General features: G+C 45.5%; 1 protein-coding gene and 3 pseudogenes across 1 annotated transcript; 2 read left to right on the top strand and 2 right to left on the bottom strand.

Moving 5' to 3' along the window:
* The first annotated feature begins 859 nt into the window (after window positions 1-859).
* On the top strand, window positions 860-3,222 carry LOC117843671 (uncharacterized; annotated as a pseudogene).
* A 1,827-nt stretch (window positions 3,223-5,049) lies between these two features.
* LOC117846154 (probable histone H2A variant 1) lies at window positions 5,050-10,708 on the bottom strand (annotated as a pseudogene).
* On the bottom strand, window positions 7,161-9,761 carry LOC140222368 (uncharacterized; annotated as a pseudogene).
* A 4,491-nt stretch (window positions 10,709-15,199) lies between the features above and the next one.
* Window positions 15,200-22,179, top strand: LOC117841411 (uncharacterized). Its single transcript, XM_034721766.2, has 7 exons — window positions 15,200-15,524; window positions 15,788-15,951; window positions 16,308-16,361; window positions 16,955-17,068; window positions 18,068-18,181; window positions 19,830-19,937; window positions 21,879-22,179. Exons 1-7 carry the CDS (start codon window positions 15,242-15,244, stop codon window positions 21,921-21,923), a joined length of 882 nt encoding a protein of 293 aa, XP_034577657.1. The 5' UTR covers window positions 15,200-15,241; the 3' UTR covers window positions 21,924-22,179.
* The last annotated feature ends 1,049 nt before the right edge of the window (window positions 22,180-23,228 follow it).

The raw sequence follows: 23,228 nt of genomic DNA, 5'->3' as shown, positions 1-23,228 counted from the left end.
GTGGGGGAGGCGTTTTGTCCCGGTTGGAGCCAGGATTTTTTTAGCCATTACAACCGGGACTAAAGGGGGGCTTTAGTCCCTATTGGTATTTACAACCGGGACTAAAGCTCAACCCCACTTAGCCCCCCCCCTCCCCCCCCCCCCCCCCGTAATGACCTTCAGTGGCACATGTTTGACTCAAGACTAAAGCCACTTTAGTCGTGGGTCCAATATTAATCGGGACAAAATGGGTTGGATGGAAGGTCAATTCTCTACTAATGAATTTGCGGAGACGTGGGATGTGGATGGACCGACCAGGAGTTGGCGGTAGATCTAATCTAAAAAAATGGATTATTAAAGCAAGTAACATCTCTGCCTGGCTTTTCGTACGTCGTGGTCATTTTGCAAAAAAAAACCTGACGTTTCGTGAAATCAACCTGCAATCCAAATTTTGAAGAGAGGGGAAATCGGGTGGAAAAAGGAGGGAATGGAGGGGGTTAAAGCGAAAAAGCTTCTAAAATAGAGAGGGGAGGGGGATTGGGTGCGGGCCGCCGCTCCTCCTGGCCGCGCGCCGCCGCACGCCTCCCTGCGCGCCCCGGCCCTCCCCACGCCCCGCTCCCCTGCCGGACCTCCGTCGCCGCGGGCGACCTCACCGGGGGGAGGCGCCGCCGTCACAGCTGGCCCGCCCGCGCTGGACCTCGCGGCTGGACTGCTAGACCCCGAGAAGCGGTCGGAGGAGGACGAAGAAGAGCAGCTCGCGTGGCCCGCGGCTCTCCCCTCGCCCCGCTCCCTCGCCGGACCTCCATCGCCGCGGGCGCCCTCGCTGGGGGAGGTACCGCCGTCATAGCTCACCCGCCCGCGCTGGACCTCGCGGCCGGCCTGCTGGACCTCGAGGAGCGGTCGGAGGAGGACAAAGAGGAGCAGCTCGCGTGTTGCACTGCCGTACCCTGCTCTCGGGGTCCGTTTGCCTGTGAGATTCCGAGGAGATGGAGGACGAGGACTACTCGTGGGTGCGGCACACTAGGTTCTCGCAGTCCATCGTCAGGTCCAGCTCCGGCAGGGAGCAGTATGGCGTGTTCATCGAGTAGTTCAGCACCGACCTGAAGCTGAACGGATTGGGCGCGGGACCCAGGCTCCCTAGCCAAAATCTACAGCCCGTGGCGAAGGGATCCGTGCTCTTGAACTCAGCAAGGCTGCCGATTCCCAAGGCCAAATCGGCGGTTGCGCAGTCAGAACGGAAGCTGAAGCATGTGTCTTCAGATGGCCAATTGAACCGAGACAGGAGCAGTGACCGCTCGCCGCGACAGGCGTCGGCGAAGCAGGACCTGAAGGGGGCCAGCCTGAGCTTGGACATTCCACAACGGCGTGTGGTCCGGCCATCCAAGGATGAGAGCCCAGACGTGCTGGATTTCTCTTTCCACTCTGAAGAGCACAGGCAAAGGCTTCAGAGAGTGTGCTCCAGCCCAGCTCCTTTCTACTCGCAGGATGCAGGGCCACCCGTTGATGATTCCAGAGCGCGAAGTGCATCTATGAAGGTCATGGGGGAGGTATCGAAGCCAACGCCAAAGCCGAAGCGCAGGGCAAAATCCCCTATCCCCAAGCGCGTCTTCTCCGACATGTTCAAGGAGGCCAAGGCTGCCACCAAGAGGTTCTCCAGCCCGCAGCGGCATAGGAAGCCTACCTCTCCACGGTCAGCGGATGACAGCCCTCCGTCCGGCTTCGCTTCGCTGAAAACACCGAGCAGACTGAAGATTAATAGGAGGACATCCTCATGGCTGAGGAGGAACCTTGGCGATGGAGCTCCAATGGTTGCTGCATCGGAGATCCTCGAGAGATGGACGGTCGACCGCTCGGAGTTGCTCATCGGCCATAGATTTGCGTCCGGGGCGTATAGCCGGTTGTTCTGTGGGATCTACAAGGAGCAACCTGTTGCTGTGAAATTTATCAGGCAGCCTGATGATGGTGAGGATGAAGAGTTGTCTGCTCGGCTTGAGAAGCAGTTCACTGCAGAGGTTACCATTCTGGCAAGGCTCCAGCATCGAAATGTCATCAAGGTAAACTACATGAACTTTCTTGTAACATTTTGTTCTGGTGCTTACTGCTTACCCTTGCATGATTGCATCGGCTTGGCAGTGAATTAGTGCATGTTTCTTTTGCACATTTGATCGTGATAATTGCTACATTTTTTTTTGTGTAGTTATTCTTGCCTGCCTATTCATGGATCAACAATCCAATATGAACATATATACTAGGACTTGCCCTTTTTTGCGGAAAGATAGGACTTGCCCCTTTTTTTATGGTTGTTGGGTAGTATGAGGCCCGCCTGAAATAATTAACAGGCGTCAACATGCATCAGCATTACATTGCAGACTTTTGGCACATATTTAGGACTGCAATCGTGTGGGCCATAACTATTTTTCTTCCGTTTTTTTTTTGGATCTGATGCTTACCCTTTGAATTTGCTTCTGTTGTAAATGTAATCACGATAATTGCTAAAATTTGCTGTGTTCAGCTTTTCTACATATTCATGGAACAGTCCCATACAAATATATATACTAGGACTTGCCCCGCTTTTTTGTTAAAAGATAAGTATGAAGCACGCCTGAAATATTTAACAGGCACAACATGCATCAGCATTACCTTGTATTGGCACATCACTAGGACAACACTAATGTGAGCCACAAGTATTTTCTGCTTCTTTTTCTTTTTTTTTCTACAAACATGAATTTTCCTACCACAATATCCTGATGTTTTTGCTTAGAAATAAGGAATATGCTTAGCACAATGCAAGCATATTCCCCTAGCGATAAAAAGCATATAAAGGAATATTATGGTCAATGCATTGACTTTGACTTGTTTGGCCAACTACTCCGATAATCAAGGTTATCATATATTCATATTTGTCAATGCGGAGGTACATTTTAATTGGTACCTGTCAGATGGCCCATCAGAATTCTTACAAAGGTTATGGCATTGGATAGAAGCAGCATTTCAGCACATTACTTCTCTAAATGTCTTCGGCCCTACTAGAAACTATGTAACTATTTGCTATAATTATGATTTTTAGTTGAGTTTTCTGTATATTAGATGGCGTATAGCTCCAATGAGCTGTCAGTAATCCATGAAATACCATGTAAATGCGCTTCTTCTGCTCTCTGCCTACTGCTTCTATCTTTGAACAGTTTCTGGTGTTTTAGGAACATATTTTTCACTGAGAAATATTGCAGTAACTATTTCCCTTGAGCTCGAGGCTTTCCTTGAATTACTTTTGAAATTGATCGGTAATTTCTTTTCTGTGTAGACTAAGTTGGCCGGTTAGGTGTGGTAGGCCGGTTTGGGTTGCCTTAGCCAGTTGAGCTGGTACACGTGAATGTCATTCCATATCTTTGTATATTGCCCAGAAGAGTTACTTACCTTATGACGAACTTCGCTGTGCAATGCTTGGTGATTTAACATTTTCACATTAGAGCTTCATTTAGTTACCTTTGTATTCAATATCAAGTTATCTAAACTTCAAACATCATGAGGTTTTTTATTTTAATATATCTCTCTTGGGTGCTCTAAATCTTCCTATGAAATGAGAAACTCTAAGAAAATCGTGAAATTCCAGTAGTTGGTGGATGGCGGGACGCCATCAAGTAGCGGAACAGCACCCTCTCATGCAGCTCTTCACCATTATATAGACCGCTATCCGCGTAGACTTTGGCTAAAGCACAGGTGGTAGCGTGGAAGCGACAACATCAATATAGACGCTTAAGTGACCATACATGAAACAAGAAAAAATAACCTGAGAACGTGTAAAGACCCGTAGCAACGCACGGACATTTCTACTCGTCTAAAACAATGGAGGGCAGTTCGCAGGCAGACGGACGAAAACTCGGTGAGGGGGCGACGTACGAAGAAAAACGTCGCTTAATCGTTTTTCTTAGTTGTAATAAGACTAGCAGAAATGCCCGTGCGTTGCTACGGATCCTTACTTGCTCTCATGTTATTATTCGTTTATTTCTAATATGCTGGCTTCGCTTCACAATTTGTTGGTGCGGTGTACCTAGTAGTTCTCTCTTTGCAAGTATAGTAGTAGAAAATATTAATGGATGGTTTGATGCCATCTGTTTATTACGTGGAAACCACACATGGAAATAAAAAATTCCCCGCTTAATCTCCGTTCTATCCATTCATTTGTCCTCGCCGTCACCTAGGCAAGCATTCGTCCTCCACGTGCCTAGCCTCATTCCCGCTTCGAGCGATAGGCCATAGCGCCTCTGGCCGCCATGAACAGGAGTACGTTCTCCTCTTCTTCTCGTTTCCATCCACTTCCTTTTTATAATCCACTCCAAATCGTTCCAATCAATTACAATATCGAGCAGATGTGGAGACCTTAGTTCCGAATCTGAAGGGGATCGACGTCATTGAGGCGGGTGTTCCCAACCAGATGGTGTGGTGGCCAAGGTGCTGAGGTCACCGACAAAGACGATGATGCGGGAGGAAGTGGTGCTTCCCGTCAGCAGTGAAGTGGCCACCTCACGTGAGCGCAGCTCCGGAGGGTTGACGACGGCGGATCCGTTGGGCAACGGTGCACGAAAACAACCTAAAGGAGCTAGATATTTTTCTATTTGCCTGACACTTCGTCAAGAAGACTCTACACTTCAGTTTCTACACTTACAAGCATATACAAAAGGAGCTACTGTTGAGATCATGAAAGCATTCTTTAAATAGCCAAGTTCTTTCGGTACCAAAAGATCACATAACCATAGTTCAGAGTACTAATATAGGTGACATGCTATTACTATTAGTCAACAGTCACCTTCCACTTCCTGATGATGGCAATTGCACTTCTGGATCCAATGGTATAAACCCCTGTCCAGAGCCACCAGAGCTCGAACCAGACCTCCGACTTAACCCTGGTGAAGGATTTATGTCATCAACTGTCTATAAGCACGCACAACTTAAACTTATTCATTTCTCAACTCACCAGGACTTCCAGGAGTAAAGTTCGGCAAAAACCAGGATCTCTCTCCTTTGCTTTTCTCGGGGAAAAAAGATAAAAACATCCAAGGAAGGTTCACAATGTGATGTTGCATAATGCAACCTGAGGCTAAATTATGAAGGTAATATCACCATTACACCCTCTATGCCATTTCCCAGGAATGCCCTGGCAAGTACACTGTCATTTTGCATTAATAAGGGGGCAAAGAATAACCATCCAGCATCCAGGGACATAGTTAATGAGCAGTTGAGCACCCAGAAATGAGCCCAAAATTAATCCGCTATGCAGGAATGAACATGGAGATCTTAATCTTTATGCGAGTGTGCCAGGTATTGGCTTGTGTACTTGTCCACCTTAGGCCCAGAAGAACCATATTTGTTATCATAGTACTCCACACATGCAGAACCAACCAATGCAGCAAGGGTTAGAGCCTGCGCATGCAACCTGCAAAAGTCAACAGTTTATGAGATGTTAGGATTGTGAGTTTTCAAATAATAGCATGATAGAATTGAATAAAAGTGAAGTCATCTGGAATCTGTGTGTATTTAAACAGCTGCAATTTCTATATTCAGTAATACATGCAGTGGCTACAGTCTACGTGCAACAAAGGTTGCCAATCTAAGCAATTGTTATGAAATTGTCATGCACACAATCTAAGGTCGCCAATCTAAGATCAAATTGTCATGCACACTATCTTTTTAAAACCACAGAACCCGTTATGAAATGAGCACTATGAGAAGTAACATCAGCGAAGCAGGTGCAATGGAGTACAACATGTATTGTAAGCTCTGTCATACTCCGCACTCACGTTTCCTCTGAGTTTTTCAATGCCATCTGTGAAGTCCATTGGGTGAGGTCCTGTTTCCATCTCATATTCTCCTTCAGTCTGCAAATTCAATCACTCATCAGGAAAAAAGCTAATAATAGTAATGATGATTGGCTCATAGGGAAAGGGTGTTATTTTTTTAACAAAATAAAAAGTCTAGAATAACCTGAGGTGGAAATTCATGAGGTGTCGAGTTTCTAGGCTGTTTTTCTTGTGATGATGATGGCTGCCCAGCTTTAAGAAAGTAATAAACAGTAAAGGTTTTTAAATAAGCATTTAGCATGTTAATAGTACAATTTCTTCAAGTGAGACAATTATAAATTATGAAGTGGTTCAGACCTGAAGATGAAGCTTTTGCACAGTTGACTGCAGTGCATTCCTTCCAGAGCTGCACAAGTGGCTTAGGATAACATAATTCCGAGGATGACTTGTGCAAGTAAGACATTAGAGCAACCAGGGGCATGTCCATAAGATCGCTTATCTTGGTTGATCGAATAAAATCAAAATTCTGCAAGTATGATAAACATCATTTTTCTTAATTAGAATGCACGGCACAGAAATTTCCAGAAAAACAGGTTAATCAAACCAAACTTACGCTGTTAACTTTACGCCTTTTTGAGACAAGGCTAGATGCATCCTTGAGCCATGTCTGATATATGTTTCCTGGGATCATCATCTGGTTATTGTCCATAATCACTTGGTCGAGTTTCCTACGTGCTTTCCGGTTCGATGCTTTAGGTGGTTGCTGTTGTTGTGCCAGGAAAAGTGCTAGCTCAGGTAAAAAAGAACAAACTAAACAATCAAACCCTTTTGCATCTAAATATTATACCCTAGATGTAATCAGGCTTCATGGATCATATTTACCTTCATCTTTTGTTCTCTTGCTCCTCTAACTTATAGGATTTGTGTTGCCCCCTCCTTCACTCCTTCGCGGTCTTGTTGATGAGGGACTTGTGGATGTGGGGGATGACGCCACCGCCGGCGATGGTCCACCTCCTCGTCCCCGCGGATGGCGAGCTGGAGGTGGCCAGGGTGATGCGCTTGACCTTGAGGTCCTTGATGGCGTTGCCGGCCAGCTCCAGGACCTCCGCGGTCAGGTACTCCAGGATTGCGGCGGAGTACAGGGCGGCGGTGGCGCCGACGCGGCCGTGGGCGGAGGCGCGGGACTTGAGCTGGCAGTGGATGCGGCATACCGGGAACTGCAACAAACACGGGGAAATTTTAGTGCGAAATTCGAAGTTGCGCATCTGAAATTCGCAGGGAGACACCACAGATCTGACTAATTCACGGGCAGTGGCGAATCTAGGATTTTAGGTCAAGGTATGCATCCAAAAAAATGATACACAATTCGGTAAATCCATTTACCAATTCGGTAATAAGGTTTAAATTCATGGATAAAGTAGAAACCATATCCATTAAATACAATATAAATAGTTTCAAAGCCAAACTGATAATTGAAATATATGCATAGAGTACCAGAGACTTACAACGTTACTATAATGACGTTTTTATTCGACGCTTCCGAAGGGACATAAATGTCTCAATTATATCATCTTCATCAACTTCAAAGAAAATATCTCGCTCAATAAAAGTGACTAGACAATCATCCAAAAGACTATCTCCCATCTTATTTCGTAACTTTGTTTTCACTAAAACCATTGCAGAAAACACCCTTTCAACACTTGCTGTTGCCACAGGTAGAAGCAATACCAATTTAAGAAGCTCATAGACCATATCATACACTTTATGCCTCTTTGTTTGGACAAGCTTAAATGAGAGGTCAACAATATTGTCTAGACCTTTGAATCTATCATCCTTCCTGATGTCATCAATATAATTATCTAGCTGCAATTCAAGTCTGAGCAAATTATTATTTGAGAAGTCCTTTGGGTAGAACTTAGCTAGTCTGCGTAGCTTCTGTGCATCAAAAGACTCAAATGAATTAGAAGGATTGAAGGCTGCCATACAAGACATCAACTCCATGTTAATCTCATCAAACCGATTATCAAGTTCTTGACTTATTTGATCAATGACGCCAATATATACTTCTCTTCTAAAGTTGTCATCATTGGTTTGCTTTCGAGCACGAGATTTCCTTGCTGATTTTCCATAAGGAACATAATCACCATCCATAGCAGGAACATCAACACCATGTTTATCACAAAACGAGGTGACCCTCTCAAGAAAATTATCCCAGCCATTTGACCTCAATTCTTGCATTCTTTTCTTTGCCACATTAACAAGTGATACTGCATTAAGAATGTCTTGCTCCCTTCTTTGCAAACACTCAGATAACTCATTTGTGTATCCAAGAATAATATACATTAAGTGTGCAAAGAAAACAAACTCAAAGGTCTCAAATGCTCCCGTCACAAAATGTATTTTGGTCCAATCATCCTTATATGTCGAATCATCCCCAAGATCAACCAGTACATCGTGGATTGATTCATACATAGTAATGATGCTGCATATGGTTTTGTAATGAGATCCCCATCGAGTATCTCCAGGTCTAGGCAAACCCATCTCTTGATGTAATCCAGTTCCAGATTCAATTTCACCACAGTCAAGTGCTTTCTTGACATTCTCAAGCCTTGCATTTCTAAGCATGTCATGGCGCTTACAAGAAACTCCAACAATATTCAACAAGATAGATACTTGATCAAAAAAGAAGCTACAATCAGTATTTCCTTTAGCAACAGCAACAAGGACCAATTGGAGTTGATGAGCAAAACAATGAATATAATAAGCAGAAGGTGATTCTTGCATGATCAATGTTTTCAACCCTTTAATATCTCCTTTCATGTTGCTAGCCCCATCATATCCTTGACCACGGATTTGAGTCAAACTCAAGCCATGACTTAAAAGTAAAGCTTCAATTGCATTCTTCAGTGATAAAGAGGTAGTATCATCTACATGAATAACTCCAATAAAATGCTCACATGGCCTTCCCAATTTATCAACATAACGCAAGCAAAGAGCTAGTTGTTCTTTATGTGATATATCACTAGACTCATCAGCTAAAATTGCATAAGGCTCATCACCAAGTTCTTCAATTATTTTCTTTCTAGTTTCTAGGGCACAGCAGTGAATAATTTGCTTTTGTATGTCTGGGCTAGTTAAGGTACAGTTACCTGGAGCATTCTCCAAAACATACTTATTCACTTCTTCACTATTTCCGGCAAGAAATTTCAAAAGTTCAATGAAGTTCCCTCTGTTGCTAGATTCTTTACTTTCATCATGTCCACGAAACGCCAACCCTTGATGCAAAAGAAACTTGATACACCTAAGTGAATAAGTCAACATTTTCTTATAAAGTCGAAGATCCTCATCACTCCACTTCTGAATATTATAATCAATTGCTACCTTGGGAATTGTAAAGCCAATATATCTCTCTTGAGCTGCGATATGTGACTTGGAACCCAAATGTTTGAGAAGTGCCTTCTCTCCTATATTTCAATTATTCCAGCCATCAACAGTAAATGCCTCTGACCCTGTGCCTTTCTTGAACAAGTAGCATATAAAGCAAAATATAGCATCCTTTTTAATACTATATTCAATCCATTCATGATTGTACATCCAACAATAATTGAATTGACGATTTATTCCTGAAATCTTTGTTTTCGGAAAATCATGTGCAAAAGGCTTGAATGGACCTTTAGTAATATATGCTCTTCGAATTGCATCTTGATCATTAGTAGGATAACTAAGAATGGGACGTCTTTCACCTGGATCTTGTGGAAGGCGATTGATGTCATAAACTGGTGGCACAGAAGACGGCTGCGGTGGGGGCGGTGGTGGTGGTGCTAGGATATGAGTTTCAATTTCCTCAACTACTCTCTCACGAGTTTGCTCTTCCACCACAGGTACAACCGGATCAGAAGAACAATTAGAAGTAGCAGCAGCTGCTGCTGCCTTCCTCTTTGCTTCATGCTTCTGAAAAAGAGATGCAATGTTCCCGTCTCTCTTCATAACTGTTTAAATATTACAAAGAACACAACACCAAACAATTAAATAAATTGTGCTTGTACACGATTGAACTGACACAAGTGATTATGGATCACTCACATGATACGAGTCCAGAACAAAAGATCAATCTAGATCGACTTTTCTGTAGGGTAAAATCCTCCACCTTGTTGCGTGCTAGATGAATCTATAATTTAGGGCTAAGCAATTAGTAATTAAATCATACACGAATAAAGATGTTTTTATAAAAGCCAAAGAACGTAGAACAAATAATTCACCAGATGCCAGTGTTTCTCCAGATCTTGAACGATTATTGGCCTGCGCCCTGCTGCTGGATGCCTGGACTGGCCGCTGGCTCGCTGCTGCCTGCTTCCGGCTGGCAATCGACTAAGTAGTATTGCCGTCGTGTGATGGCGTCTCCGTCTCGTCTCTCCGTCTCAGCAGTCGGCGGTCTGCAGATTCCGGGTAGGGCACGCTGTACGCCGCGCCGCAAGCCGCACGAAGAGACAAAGCCGAACTGCCGTGTGCTGGAGACCTGGAGTCCGTTGCGTGAGGAGGTCGCAATCCGTGTGGGCCGCGTGGGCCTGACGGTGGAATCGCAAGTCAGCACGAGTCGGCCTCCTCTGCTGTCCTGCAACCTGCTCTCTCGCTTCCATTTTCTTTTTTTCTTTATATAAAATATGTATGTATAGTAATTACCTTGGTGGAAAAACAAGGTATGCTGCAGCATATGCAGCATACCCTGTAGCTCCGCCCCTGTTCACGGGTGACGAATCCAAAAGACAGCCAAAGAAGGGGAAGAGAACCTGGAGACCGGCGCGGGAGGAGCGGGAGACGGGAGCCTTCTTCTTGTCCTTATCCTTGTCGGTGCTCTTCGCCGCCGTCGTCTTCGCCGCCAGCAGACCCTTACCTCCCTTGCCCGCCATCGCCGCCGGAAAACCTAGAGAGACCGCTCGGGCGGCGGCGGCGATAGCTCGAGCACTGTCCAGGTGAGGCCAGCGTTCCGCAGACGGTGGGAGTCGTCCGCCAAGAGCCCGGCCGACCTCGCCGCCGAGCAGCGCGGGGCAGCGGCGGGCTTCCCGCTCCGGCCGCCGGGGCGCCCAATCCCCTCCGATCGGCGACGGCGCTGATCCGTGGGTGGCGCAGGCGGGGTGGGTGGGGGGGGCGGTGTGCGGAACCTCCTCCCATGAATTGGGAGCTCCCACAAGCTGGGCGGCGGAAGGGGATGGAGGGGGGAGGCGGAGACGGGAGCGGAGGTCGCAACGCGACACTCCGGCCGCCGCCCACGCGCAATCCGCTCCTTTGGCTGTATGTTTCGAAGAAAGAGAAGAACTCTCCCCTTTAACCCCCTCCCTTTCCTCTTTTTTCCATCCGACCCCCAGTCTCTTCATAATAATTGGACTGCGGTGATTTCACAAAACATCAAGGGGTTTTTTGCAAAATAACCACGACGTACGAAAATCCAGGCAGAGACATTACTTGCTTTAATATAGTTGTAATAAGATTCGTCATGTGAGGCCCAGTGCCGGTGCTGAAGCTGTGGCCTTGCCAACCCGATGAAAATTTCTACCCTGTGTTCACTCCCAGTCTTTCTATAAATCAAAAACTGTAACTGTTAAGTTATGATGAGATATGAGAGGGGTAAAGTTGTCTTTTTACGTGGGACTTAACAGCTATATGGATGGATGTATCACAGAAGGCATACATACAAAATAAATGTGATGCCAAATAAGGAATGCAAAACTTTCTAGTGCCAGGTAGGAAACGAGATTTGTTTCGGTGTGATACGAGGAATTCTCACGTTGATTATCTGCCTTCCGAAAGGCACGTAGAACCCCATGTAACCGGTTACCCTAGAATCGGATGTCACATATGGTATAATCTTTCAATTACGGGGTGTTTGGGAGAGGGGTGCTAAATTTTAGCACCCCCATTTTAGTCACTTTTAGCCACTAGTGCTCCCAAACACCTAGGCTAAAATGGAGGGGCTAAATTTTAGCCCCTCATAATCCATTAGCCCCTCAAGGGGTGCTAAAATGGACTAAAGGGGCTAAAAGTGGTCCCCTTATCCAAAATTCCTCCCCTTGCCCCCCTCTCTCTCCTCCCTCTCACTCCTCCCCGCCGGATCCCGCCGCACGGCACCCCACCGCCTCCGCCTCGCCCGCCAGTCCCGCCGCCTCCTCCCCTCACTCTCTCTCCCCGCGAGGGGCACCACAGCGCCTCGCCTCCGCCGGCCCCGCCGCTGTGTCCCCCGCCCCACCTCGCCTCGCCTCCGCCCGACCCCGCCACCACCGCCGCGGCCGGATCCGAGCCCGACCGGCCCCGCCACCGCCGCCACCGCATCCACTGCGCTCCCCTCCGCTGGATCCGAGCCCATGACGTTGGTCGACTCCGCGTTACCCATGTGCATCGTCGCCGTCAGGTACGTCACCCGGCTCACCGCAATGCCCAGCGTCGTCAGCCGCTCGTTCAGCTCCGCCACTGCAACACCATCATCCATGGGGGTCAGCATCCAGTCAGCGGCGGCGGCAATGGTCGGCCGGCCAATCAGGGCCGCGGATCTACCTGCTGCCAGCATGGCACTGGTGGTCGCGGTCGGCGCTAACGCGACAAGCGGAGGCGACGGCGGAACCGAACGGGAAATAAAAGAAAAAAAGAGAAAAAAAAACTCGATGGCATCGAGATGCGCGGCGGTGGACCTTGAAGTCCCAGGCGTCGAGGAGCACATCGGTCTCCGCCGCGGCATTGGTCTCTGGTAGGAGTCCCACCATCTTCTCCTCCTCTCTTCTTATCCCTTGCCGGCGAGGATTTGTGAGGAGGAGGGGTGGGGTATCTCTATGTAATGGACTGGGCAGGCTACCTGCTCTGTGCTCTTGCTCTTCGCTGCGGGATAGGTGGTGGGGCGGCGAGAGGTGCATCTGCCTGTTCCGGGCATGAAGTAGATGAGAAGGAACAAGTAGAGGAGGGGTAAAGGAGAGGAGAGAAAACATGGGTAAATAGATCTTTTGTCAACACAAGTGCTTAGCCCCTCACCCAAACACCCCAAGAGCTAAACTTTAGCCCCAACATTTGAGAGGGCTAAAGTTTAGCCCAAGACTAAATTTTAGCCTCTCCTCCCAAATAAGGCCTTAGGTACATCAGTTATAACACTCAGCACCCCTTATTATTAGGATGTAGGTGATATTACATTTTTTGGATATATAAAAATTTATGACATGTGAATTATATGACTAAAATACAACATAATAAAATAGAATTTGTGTCTTAGCATACTAAAATATTTTCCGTCACAAATGCGTTTGGACTGTCCAGCAACAACAACAGTACAAACCGAACACACCATCAATAGAACTAAACACAAATGTAATGTTTGGATAGCCAGTGCGAAAGGAAAAAAGGATAAGATTAGAGTTACGTTGGGTGGGTTATGGGATGGGCTTATAAAATTTTATTCTAAATCCTTTGTTTATTTAGCAATGGGGATAGGGATAGGGATAGGGATAGGGATAGTGATAGGGAAAAAACACAAATGACGAACATTATTGAATGGGCCCGATGTATATGTGGGCCTGATTTGATTTGTTGAATGGGCTTCAACTGGGTTCAGTTATTGGGCTAACCACTCAAGATTATTATGGAGATGTCAACGACTCATGGAAATTCATCTTATTTAGGTCCTGTTTGACAGGTGTGTTAAAGTTTAACACCCCACTTTTTTATAACATTGCCTCCCAAACACATGTGAACTTTTTTATCACATTGCCTCCCAAACACGTGTTAAGGGCCTATTTGGAAGGGGGTGTTAAAGTTTAACAGGATCTCAAATGAGATGTTAAACTTTAACATATTGGGGTGTTTGGATGATCTGTTAAACTTTAACACCTTAGATTGTAATTGATAACTTTGCCCCTCATTACTCCTTTCAATGGCAACCAAATACCCCTATGCCTAATTTGCCTAATCTGCAAAAATCAAGCACATTGCGATGCTCCACCCTTCCGGCTTTGCTCTCCCGCGGCACCGCCCGCAGCCGCTGCGGCGACGGCCGCTGCCGACCCGGACGCGCCACCCCCGATGTCCTCCTTGGACGACGACGTCATGCCGCCACCCTCATCGGATGCCGGCAGGGCCTGCCCTCTCCCTGCGGCCGCTGCTGCAGCGGAGAGGTCAAACACCCAGCGCCCTTCGTCGGGTGGTGGCAGCGGCGGCAGCCATGGCCGCGGTGGGTCGGGCGTAGGACACGGCAGAGGCGACGGGGCATGCGAGACGCCTGCAGCGGGGTACCCGCGGAGGAGGTGGCCAAGGCGGGCGAGGATGCGCACCACGTGGGCGGCGTCCGTGTCCTCCCCGCGGAGGAAGATGACGCAGCCGAGGTGGCTGCTCCCTCCCCGCTCCTCTAGATCCGCGACGACGGTGGCAGGTAAGGGCGAAGACGACGCAGCCTACGTCGCCTCCCTCCCCGCGCACGGTGGTCCGATGGACGAGGCCCCGCCTACGCCGCCAGCGGCGACGGGGAGGCGGTAGAGAAGGGGGATGAGGAGGAGGTGGATGAGGATGGCGTCGGCGTCAAGAGGAGGAGGAGGAGGCCAACAGTGCCAGGCGGAGGCGGCGAGGCTAGGCGGATCCGGGGAGGAGGGGGGAGGATGGCGCGGTGGAGGAGGGGGAGGGCGGTGCGGTGGATCCGACCAGGAGGAGGGGCGGCGTGGCAGATCCAGCCAGGCGAAGAGGATGAGCAGGAGGAGGAGGCCGGCGTTGGTGGCGGGGAGGAGAGAGAGGAGAGGAGAGAGAAGGGGTAACCTGGAAAAAAGTGGACTAGGGGACCACTTTTAACACCTTTAGTAAGTTTTAACACCCCCTCCATGTATTTATGAAAAATGGGGTGTTAAATTTTAACACCCCACTTTTAACACAAGTGTTTGGATAGAAAAGTGTTAAAAAGTGTTAAAAGTGGGGTGTCAAACTTTAACACCCCCTTCCTAAATAGGGCCTTAGGATGTGTTAAAGTTTAACACCCCTAATTTCATAAAAGGGGTGTTAAAAGCTGTTAAACTTGTTAAAAATGGTCCTCCTCTCCACTTTTTCCCACCATTGCCCCCTTCTCTCTCCTCTCTCTCCACCGGCCATAAATGAGAAGGCAATGGAGTCATTTCTCACCAAAGGCGTTAGAGTTTAACACACCATCCAAACACACTAATGTGTTAAACTTTAGCACTCCATTTGAGAGTGTTAATACTTTAACACTCGTTAAACTCAGGGTATCCAAGCCTCAGAGAAACGGTACTTTTCTAAAAAAAAATAGAGAAAACCGTAGAAATCCACGGTGCATTCTGGGAGAAAAAGTAATTTCTCAAACTTTTAACCCTTCATGCGTAAAAGAAACAACTTCCTCGGGAAAAAGGGGTTTTAAAAAGGCAGAATATACATGAACTACGCCCTGAAAACGCATCTGCAGTTGCAGTATAGAACTCCCCGTTGCACGGACGGCCATGACGGTGGACGCCGCGCTCCTCGCCGCCGTCGTGGCCTTCCTCCTCCCGCTCCGCCTCATCTCCCTCGCCTTCCGCCTGGCCTACAAGGGTCGCGGCGCCAGCGGCCGGCACCTCCGCCGGTCCTGCGCCGCCTTAGCCGTCGCGGGCGCGCTCCTCGCCGTCATCTTCGCCCTCCCGCGCGACCGGGCCGGGGAGTGCGCCGTCCCCGGCACCACCGTAATAGATGGCGAGGAACTGCGGTCGGAGGTTGAGCAGCTCAAGCTCCAGCTCGCCCGGCTTGGTATGTTTGGAGATTAACTGCTCTGTCCTGACTCCTGTTAGGGCTAATCCTGTTTCTATCAGAGCATGCGATTTTTACCGAGCTCTAGTTTGGTGATGTGCGATTGAGGGTCTTTTGATTTACGGTTGATTGTATTGTGATCGCGATTATTTAGTCTCTGGGTTTATTTCTTCCTTTTGTAATCTACTTTTTCCCTGTGAAGTTAACGGAGGTTTTAGTTTTTTTTTTGTTTTTTATTTTGACAACTGTTAAAATTCATGCAGAATCTCTCTGGGATAACAATTTGAAAGCGTTGAATGAGAAGGGCGATACTTTGGAGAAGGTGTTAGGTAAGAAAGGTGATCCTTTAGAGGAGGAGGATGGCCGCGTTATGAGAGCAATGGGGCTTGACATCCAGTCTCTGATCAATGAGCAAGAAAACATCAAGGTATGCCATGCCATGGTTTCTTTCGTATAGCCGTTTTAGTAACAGTAATAAATTTGTTTATCGACCGTTAATCCCTGGTTGGATTGCATAAATTTAATATATACAGGAGGACCCACTGCCCTCCAAGTTTAAACTGTATATTTGGGCCAATAATGGGATCATCATGCATTCAAAACCATAATTAATTGTTGGTACAGCTTCTTGAAGTTGAAACTATCGATGTAGCTTTTTGTTGGTTCTTCCTATTGTTTTGTCATGCCTAGAATGTAATTATCTAACTTATTTACATGTGCAATTTGTATTCTCAAAGAATAGCACCTGATGATGTTGTCTACCTTTTTGTTATGCTGATGCAGGAATCATCATGCAGCTCAGATTTTGGTGACAATATCAAGGCAATGGAAGATGAGGTATCTCTATCACTCAGAAAAACCTTGATTAGCTTTACATATTTTTGGATTTTCCTACTAATATGACTAGCTAGATTGGACTAACAGCTAGAAAATTGGTTTTCATATTGTTACTGTTGCACTCATAAGATTCCAATAGGCACCTAAAATCTTCAAAATATTAGCTGTGAAAACTTTGTTAGTCTGTTCATATTGTCTAGAGGATTGTAACTCTTCATTATATACTGCCTTATGATTTTGTGCAATATTATGAAAGCTGTTTTGATTTTTCATTTATTCATAATTCATCAATGCAATTTTATGCAGCTCACAATGCTACAAATGTTGTAGGGTGTTATTTACGAAACCAGCAAATTACATTACATGTCTATATTTTATATTGTGCCAGTGGGCTTTTATATATCAATAATTTGCTTGGTTGTTAATATGTTTTGCACCTATTCTATGTGGCCCTGCTATATCTGGTAAAGCAAATGCCATTTCAATTGAACAGTCTTCTCTTGTATTGAAGTACTATTTTTTGTGCTATTAGGCTTCCTTTCTGAAAACTTTTTTATTAGTTCACCTCATTGAATTTGTGACTTTTGAAATAGGTTCGTCTCATAAAGGATGAATCAAGTAAGATGAACTCTGATATACACAGTGTGTGGGCATTAGCAAAAGATGCAACGGAAAAGGTCGAAGCTCTACACTCTGATATCAAGAAGGTATATTTCTCTAGATTATTACTCCTCATCATGTAAGCAATAAAGAACCTAATCATGCCCTTAAACCTCCCATGACTACCATCTGAGATCCAATTTACCCTCAATAACACCTGCACTTGACATTACCACACTGGATAGAGGCCCACGCCATGGGTACAATGTGATCATGCAACTTCTTCTTATTGACGTTTGACATTGGCCTCGGTACTCTGTGCCATGGTGGCCATGGCGTCATGCCACATCTCAGCCCTGTTGCTGACCTGTGACACATCCTCATATCAGTAGTGTGCTGGTTGAGGCAGCGGTTGCCAGCTCACCACCAAGCAGGGGCCAAAAGCAAGATTAGTAAAATGATGAGCGGAATATAAAGGAGAAGATGACAAAGAGTTTAGGTTATTTTAGGCATTACTAAATTGTTGTCAGCAGTGATATAAATAAACATTGTTCCTCTTCTCCATTGTAGTGCAAGCAATTAGCTAGGTTGAAGTTGCACACATTTGCATGGAAGTTGCACAACTCCTTTTCCTATCCAGGACCAATTACGTCAAGTTTTCTTTTAGGGGAAAACCAGACTGGCAATAATAGCAGCATGCGTTCCAACTTAAGGAACTTGCTTGGCATGAACAACTCTTGGAGAGAGTGGAATTTGTTTACGCATGTTGTACTTCAAGGTCTTGTCTTCAGAACAATCTTCATAATACTAACCTTCGAAACTCAATAAGCATGAATTGGAACAAATAAGGCAATGTTGAACTTATTTCCATTATGTTCATCCAGACCACCCAAGAAGCTTAATTTCTTCTGTTTACTTATAAAACGATCCTAAGTCATGTGAACATAAATGTGTATGCTTGTACCAATCTGCAGTTACATCATAGTTTCCTTGTTAAACTTTGTATTGCTACTTTCATGGGCAATTTTCATTGTCATGCAGTAAATATGGTTGTAGTTTTGGGTTCTTGTACTTTCAGCTGGTCATCTATGTTCATACAACTGCAGGGTCAAGTTTTAACTGACGAATGGGGGAAGATGAACTCTAGTATCAATAGATTATGGTCATTCGTAAAGGGTACAGAGAAAAAAGTTGAAGGTCTATGTTCGGATATAAAAAAGGTATATGCATTTTTAAATTTTCTTTTGTTTTCTATCCGAAATGTTTGCAAGCCATATATGTTTATTGTTTTCTGCATTTGGTTTATTATATTATTTTATTGTATAATTTTAAATTTGATTATAAGATGGGACTTGGTTAGTATTTGGTAGATGATGAATAGGGGATAAAGAGAGGAAAGGGACTGGTAAGGAAGAGCAGAGGGTTAAGGACATTTTGTGCATTATTTAAAACTGGTGTCAGCAGTGACAAATGAATGTTGAACCCCATCCAAAGTATATATTCTCAAGTGGCATGCAAGCAATTAGCTAGGTTAAGGTGGCAGATAACCGCCTGCACACCTTTGCAATGTCTAATGTACAATTACCCTTTTGCTATCCAGAAGCAATTCAACAATTTTTTCGTGAAGGTGCTGCTGGGTAAAATTAGACTGGGAAATGTAACAGCATGTGTCTACCTTAGAAAGGAACTGGTTTGGCATTAATGACTGCAAAAAGGACAGGAATTGCTCTGCACATGTTGTTCCTCAAGGCCATTCATGGATCATCGGATCGAATTGGATGATCGTGCGTTATTGTACTAACGTGTGATGGAGCTCTTTAGTTTGTAGAACCTGATGAAAATTATAACCCTATCTTCATAAATCATAACACTAGTCTTTAAAATTCCATATGCAAGACTGAAATTTAACATAATGCTGACATTTATAACGAACTGCTGTTTAGTGTTGAAAACGTTGATCATATTTCCAACATGTTCATCCACATGTCTTTAGAAAAGGCATCATTGTACTGGTATTTTGAACTTTCATTTATTCTCTTTACTTAGAAACAATGCAAAATTCATGTGGACATAAGGTTGCCTTATAGCTTGCTAAGCACTTCTGATGCAGCACACTACTGTGGAGGAACAGCTCCATGTTGCTGCTACTAATCGATAGATATAGCACAAATATTGGAGGAACCTCTCCAATGTGCTAATAGGAAGAAACAGCACAAAGTGTTGAAGGAACCACTTCAACGTGCTGACCTAGATATCGTTCTAGAGACGAAGATAGACCAAAAGGTCGAATCAGAATCCACGGATAGCAAGAGCTTAATCCAAAGCCCTTAGGGTACAAGATCTAGTCCAAGATCTAAAGGGTAGAACAACATGTTCTATTCATAAAGTAGTGGGTACATCAAAACCATCTTACAAACTTGAGGCTTGTCTGTATTTATAGTCTCATAAGCTTTACACAACTCACACACAACTAATATGACAACTCACATATGACAACTAGGTAACAACTCATGTTATAGCTAATAGACAACTAAGCTTCAAGATACTTCCTGATCACAATTGTGTAGTAGTACTGTAGTAGTAAAAACCAAATTTGCAACTAATTCTTGAAGTGTCTAAAGATGGGTGTATCTTTTCATAGTAGAAGAGTGGGACTTATCTTCTAACTCTTGATAGCAAAATTCAGTTTGGATTTTGACACACTTGAATGTTCATGAACCATTTGGCTATAGTTGATTTGATGTCCCTCATCAACTTCAAACTTTGTTTTGTCACTTTCATAGGCTGTTTGGTCATGTGTAGTAAATATGGTTGTAGCTGTAGATTCTTTTGTTTTCAGCTGGTCATCTCATTGTCATACAACTTTAGGTTCAACATATAACTGGTGAGTGGGGGAAGATGAACTTTAACAGAATGTGGTCATTTGCAAAGGATACAGAGAAAAAGGTTGAAGATCTATATTCGGATATAAAAAAGGTATGTTTTTGTTAATATCATTGCTTTCTATCCTCAAATGTTTTGCAAGCCGTACAATTTTTTTACATTACATTTTTATTGTTTTCACACTTGGTTTATTATATTATTTTATTGTAAAATGTGAAATTTGATTGTATTAACACTTGTTTTTTTTAAAAAAAAACTTACTAAACAATAGTACTTCAATCAGCTTTCTTTGTTAAAAATAAGTAGTGATGCAATTTCAAGATTTGTATTGCCAGTCTTACATTTTCAGCTTGCATCTGCTCTTAATTTTTTTCCTGTTTGGAAAAAAGATAAAGAAAAAAGTAGAATTCATATTTGAATGCTAGGAACATGTGATTGGAACCATATTATTTTGATAGCGGTGCCATATTATAGGGCTGCAGTTGCATGTTCTTTAAGTGTCAATAAATCGTTTGGTGGGCGAGTTTGGCTTAGGTAGACATCCACCATTGTCTGTACTAGAATGTCTGAAATGTGAATAGAATTGTTGGGGATACCACAGGATAAATAATTCAGACGTGGAATTCTGTAATAATACAAAAGGATTTTTTTTTTCTTTGAAAAGATAGTGACTGGGAACATAATGGAACTTAAAAAAATCATTCTTGGCATGGTCAGGACTCTAATCCCCCGCACCTACGTAGTTACAGATAAGGATGCAAGTGGGTCGGTTTTGGGTAACCCAAACCCTGACCCAGACTACCCATCTAGCTAATAATTGATTTTGGGTTGGCCCAAACAAATTCTAGTCCTGGAACAGTGGAACCAGTTAACCCAGTGGGTCAGAACACGTGGTCTTGTAGCTACAAGCACGGTTGGAGATGCCGGTGCTGGGGCGAGGTCGATGACAGGCCTGAGGATGAGCGCAGGCAGCACGGACCCTGTGCAGTTGTGCGGCGTGAGGCCGGAGGCGAACAAGGCTGTGCCGAGAAGGGAGGTGGAGATGAGAGCTCATGTGATTGGATTACCGACGGGGCTTGCGGAGGGGCATCGGCAGCGCAAAGCTGGTGGAGATGGGTGGCGTGGGGCTGTTGCATACGGGCTGCGCGCGACCGGCGAAGGGCGAGACACCGCCGCCACAGAGCTGTACAAGGCTGGAGCGGCCTTGGCTCGAACATGATTCGCTCTCTGTGTTGTGCTCATGATTGTGAAGCTCTATTCTTCTTGAACTGCTCTCCATCTCCGCTACTCCATGACCATATGTCCATGGCGACCACAAAATCGAGGTCCCCGATGTCCGAATCGAGTTTATTGGTGTTGATTGAGCTCCTTCCCCACGGAATCGACGAACTAGTACCAAGTCGTTGATTGAGCTCCTTCCCCATGGAATCGACAAACTAGTACCAAATCAAGCTGGAAGCAAGCCAATCTTGATAGAACCATAGCAGCGGCGGTTGGGGAGGATGCGCACCCGCAGCCGTGCCTGAGAGCACGGTGCTGCTTTTTGCGTGGCTTCCAGATTACTCAAATTCCATCAAATTTGATCTGCTGGAAATAATCATTTGTATGGATTGATTGCTGGCAAGAATTTTAGAAGATGAGATCGATTGGTCCTTCAGCACCATCGCTCACAGCTGAACCGCCGGTGCCACTTCCGTGCCTTGTGCAGCTCCAATCGCCACCACACCCCTGCTAGGCCTGCGCTAGCCTGCCTCCGGCGACTAAGCAGAGGCTGCCATGGCTGCTCCTCTGCTCCGTGTGGCTGAGGCTGGAATGCAGAATGGCTGATTTGGGTACCCAGTTACCCCACCAGTGGAACCCAAAGTGACCCCCAAAAAATACTGTCGGCTCTATAGGGTAGAAACACTATTTTTTGTTTTTTGAGTAGTGGGTAATCGGTCAACCCAAGGAAACCTGCATCCCTAGTTACAGATGATCAAAGTTCACTAATGTTTTAGCACTACTGACATTTTACCATTAACAACTCATGTGCAGGGCTTCAAGCAGACGAAGAGGAAAGTGCCCTTCATGCGAACCTGATGTTTCAACACTGCCTCTGATGCTCCGCTTGGTACTGTAACGCAGAAGGTGATACGCCACTTAATTGTTTTTCTAATGCACCTTTTTTTACATATTTTAGTTGGTGTCCAACTTTAATAGTACAAGGCGGTTGTCCTTGTGGACGGCATGTCTTGATAGCTGTTTCCATGCCGTCGTTGAGGGGCAATGTATATATAGCATAGCGACATTAGAATGGTAGTAATACAATAACATTTGAGTGGCTTTGAGAGGTCCATATCCGTCTGCATCGTGGGGAGTTGCCGTCAGTATGACTCACCACTGCACAGCTCCTCCCCCAGTTGTGTCTTGGAACCCTATATTTTCAGTCGTAATCCTGTTGGTGAGCTACGCTGCCTACGCAAGCAGAGAGTACGCTTCGGTGACCGGAGGAAGTCAACAATGAGCACATCGTGTCGCCAGCTTTGAACTCGGCAGCTCTGCCCGTCGACCGAGGCGTCGAGACTAGTGTCGCCACGTGTAGCGGTCCTCGTCCTCGTGGATTTTAGAACCTTCGAAAGGGACACCAGGAAACGAATTGAGCGACTGATGGTCCTTTTCTCCCCCGACTGGGGACCGAGCGAATGAGCACAGAATGACCAAACGGAGGTCTCTCGACGTTTTTACAGACTTAGCCCGACAGCGATATGGTGCCTGGCAAAAATCGCGACATCTAGTTCTGTCGCTAGCCAACCACTTCCTAGGACGAAAGTGAGAACTAACTAGTTCGGTCATCTGTCAGTAAATGTAAGTAGCCATCGTACACGTACATGCGACTGACAAGTGGAAGGAAAATTGTGTCGAGGCGGCTAGGTTTCATAACGCCAGTGCATATCGTACATGTACATGCGACTGACAAGTGGAAGCAGGAAAACTGTGTCGAGGCGGCTAGGGTTCATAACACCAGTGCCTCGTGGCCTTGTGGTTGGATCACTACTACATCTGAGATCAGTATCAATGGTTCACGAAACCAAACCGTATGGTGCGCTTCTCAATAAAGGTAAAGACTAAAGAGGATATTCCCAAGGATCATACGCAAAGGGAAATTAAGGGATCTCTTTAATCTGGCATGCACATAGTGTATTTCCTTTCCTTGCACAATTAATTTTCCTGTTGTACGCGGATTAACAAGCTTTGCATTTTCCAGCGTGGACCCTGGCGTGCTTTTGATCTCTGTAAACACACGAGGAATCGATGTAAAATATCATCTCAGTTAGTCTCTTAAAAAGTTTGACTAAGGTAGGCTATGCACGTAAAGTAAGATATATGTAGATATTGCAAATGGGG

Source organism: Setaria viridis, chromosome 1 (assembly GCF_005286985.2).
Source record: "Setaria viridis chromosome 1, Setaria_viridis_v4.0, whole genome shotgun sequence".
In the NCBI taxonomy this organism is placed as follows: domain Eukaryota; kingdom Viridiplantae; phylum Streptophyta; class Magnoliopsida; order Poales; family Poaceae; genus Setaria; species Setaria viridis.
This window is presented reverse-complemented; position numbering and strand designations above follow the sequence as displayed.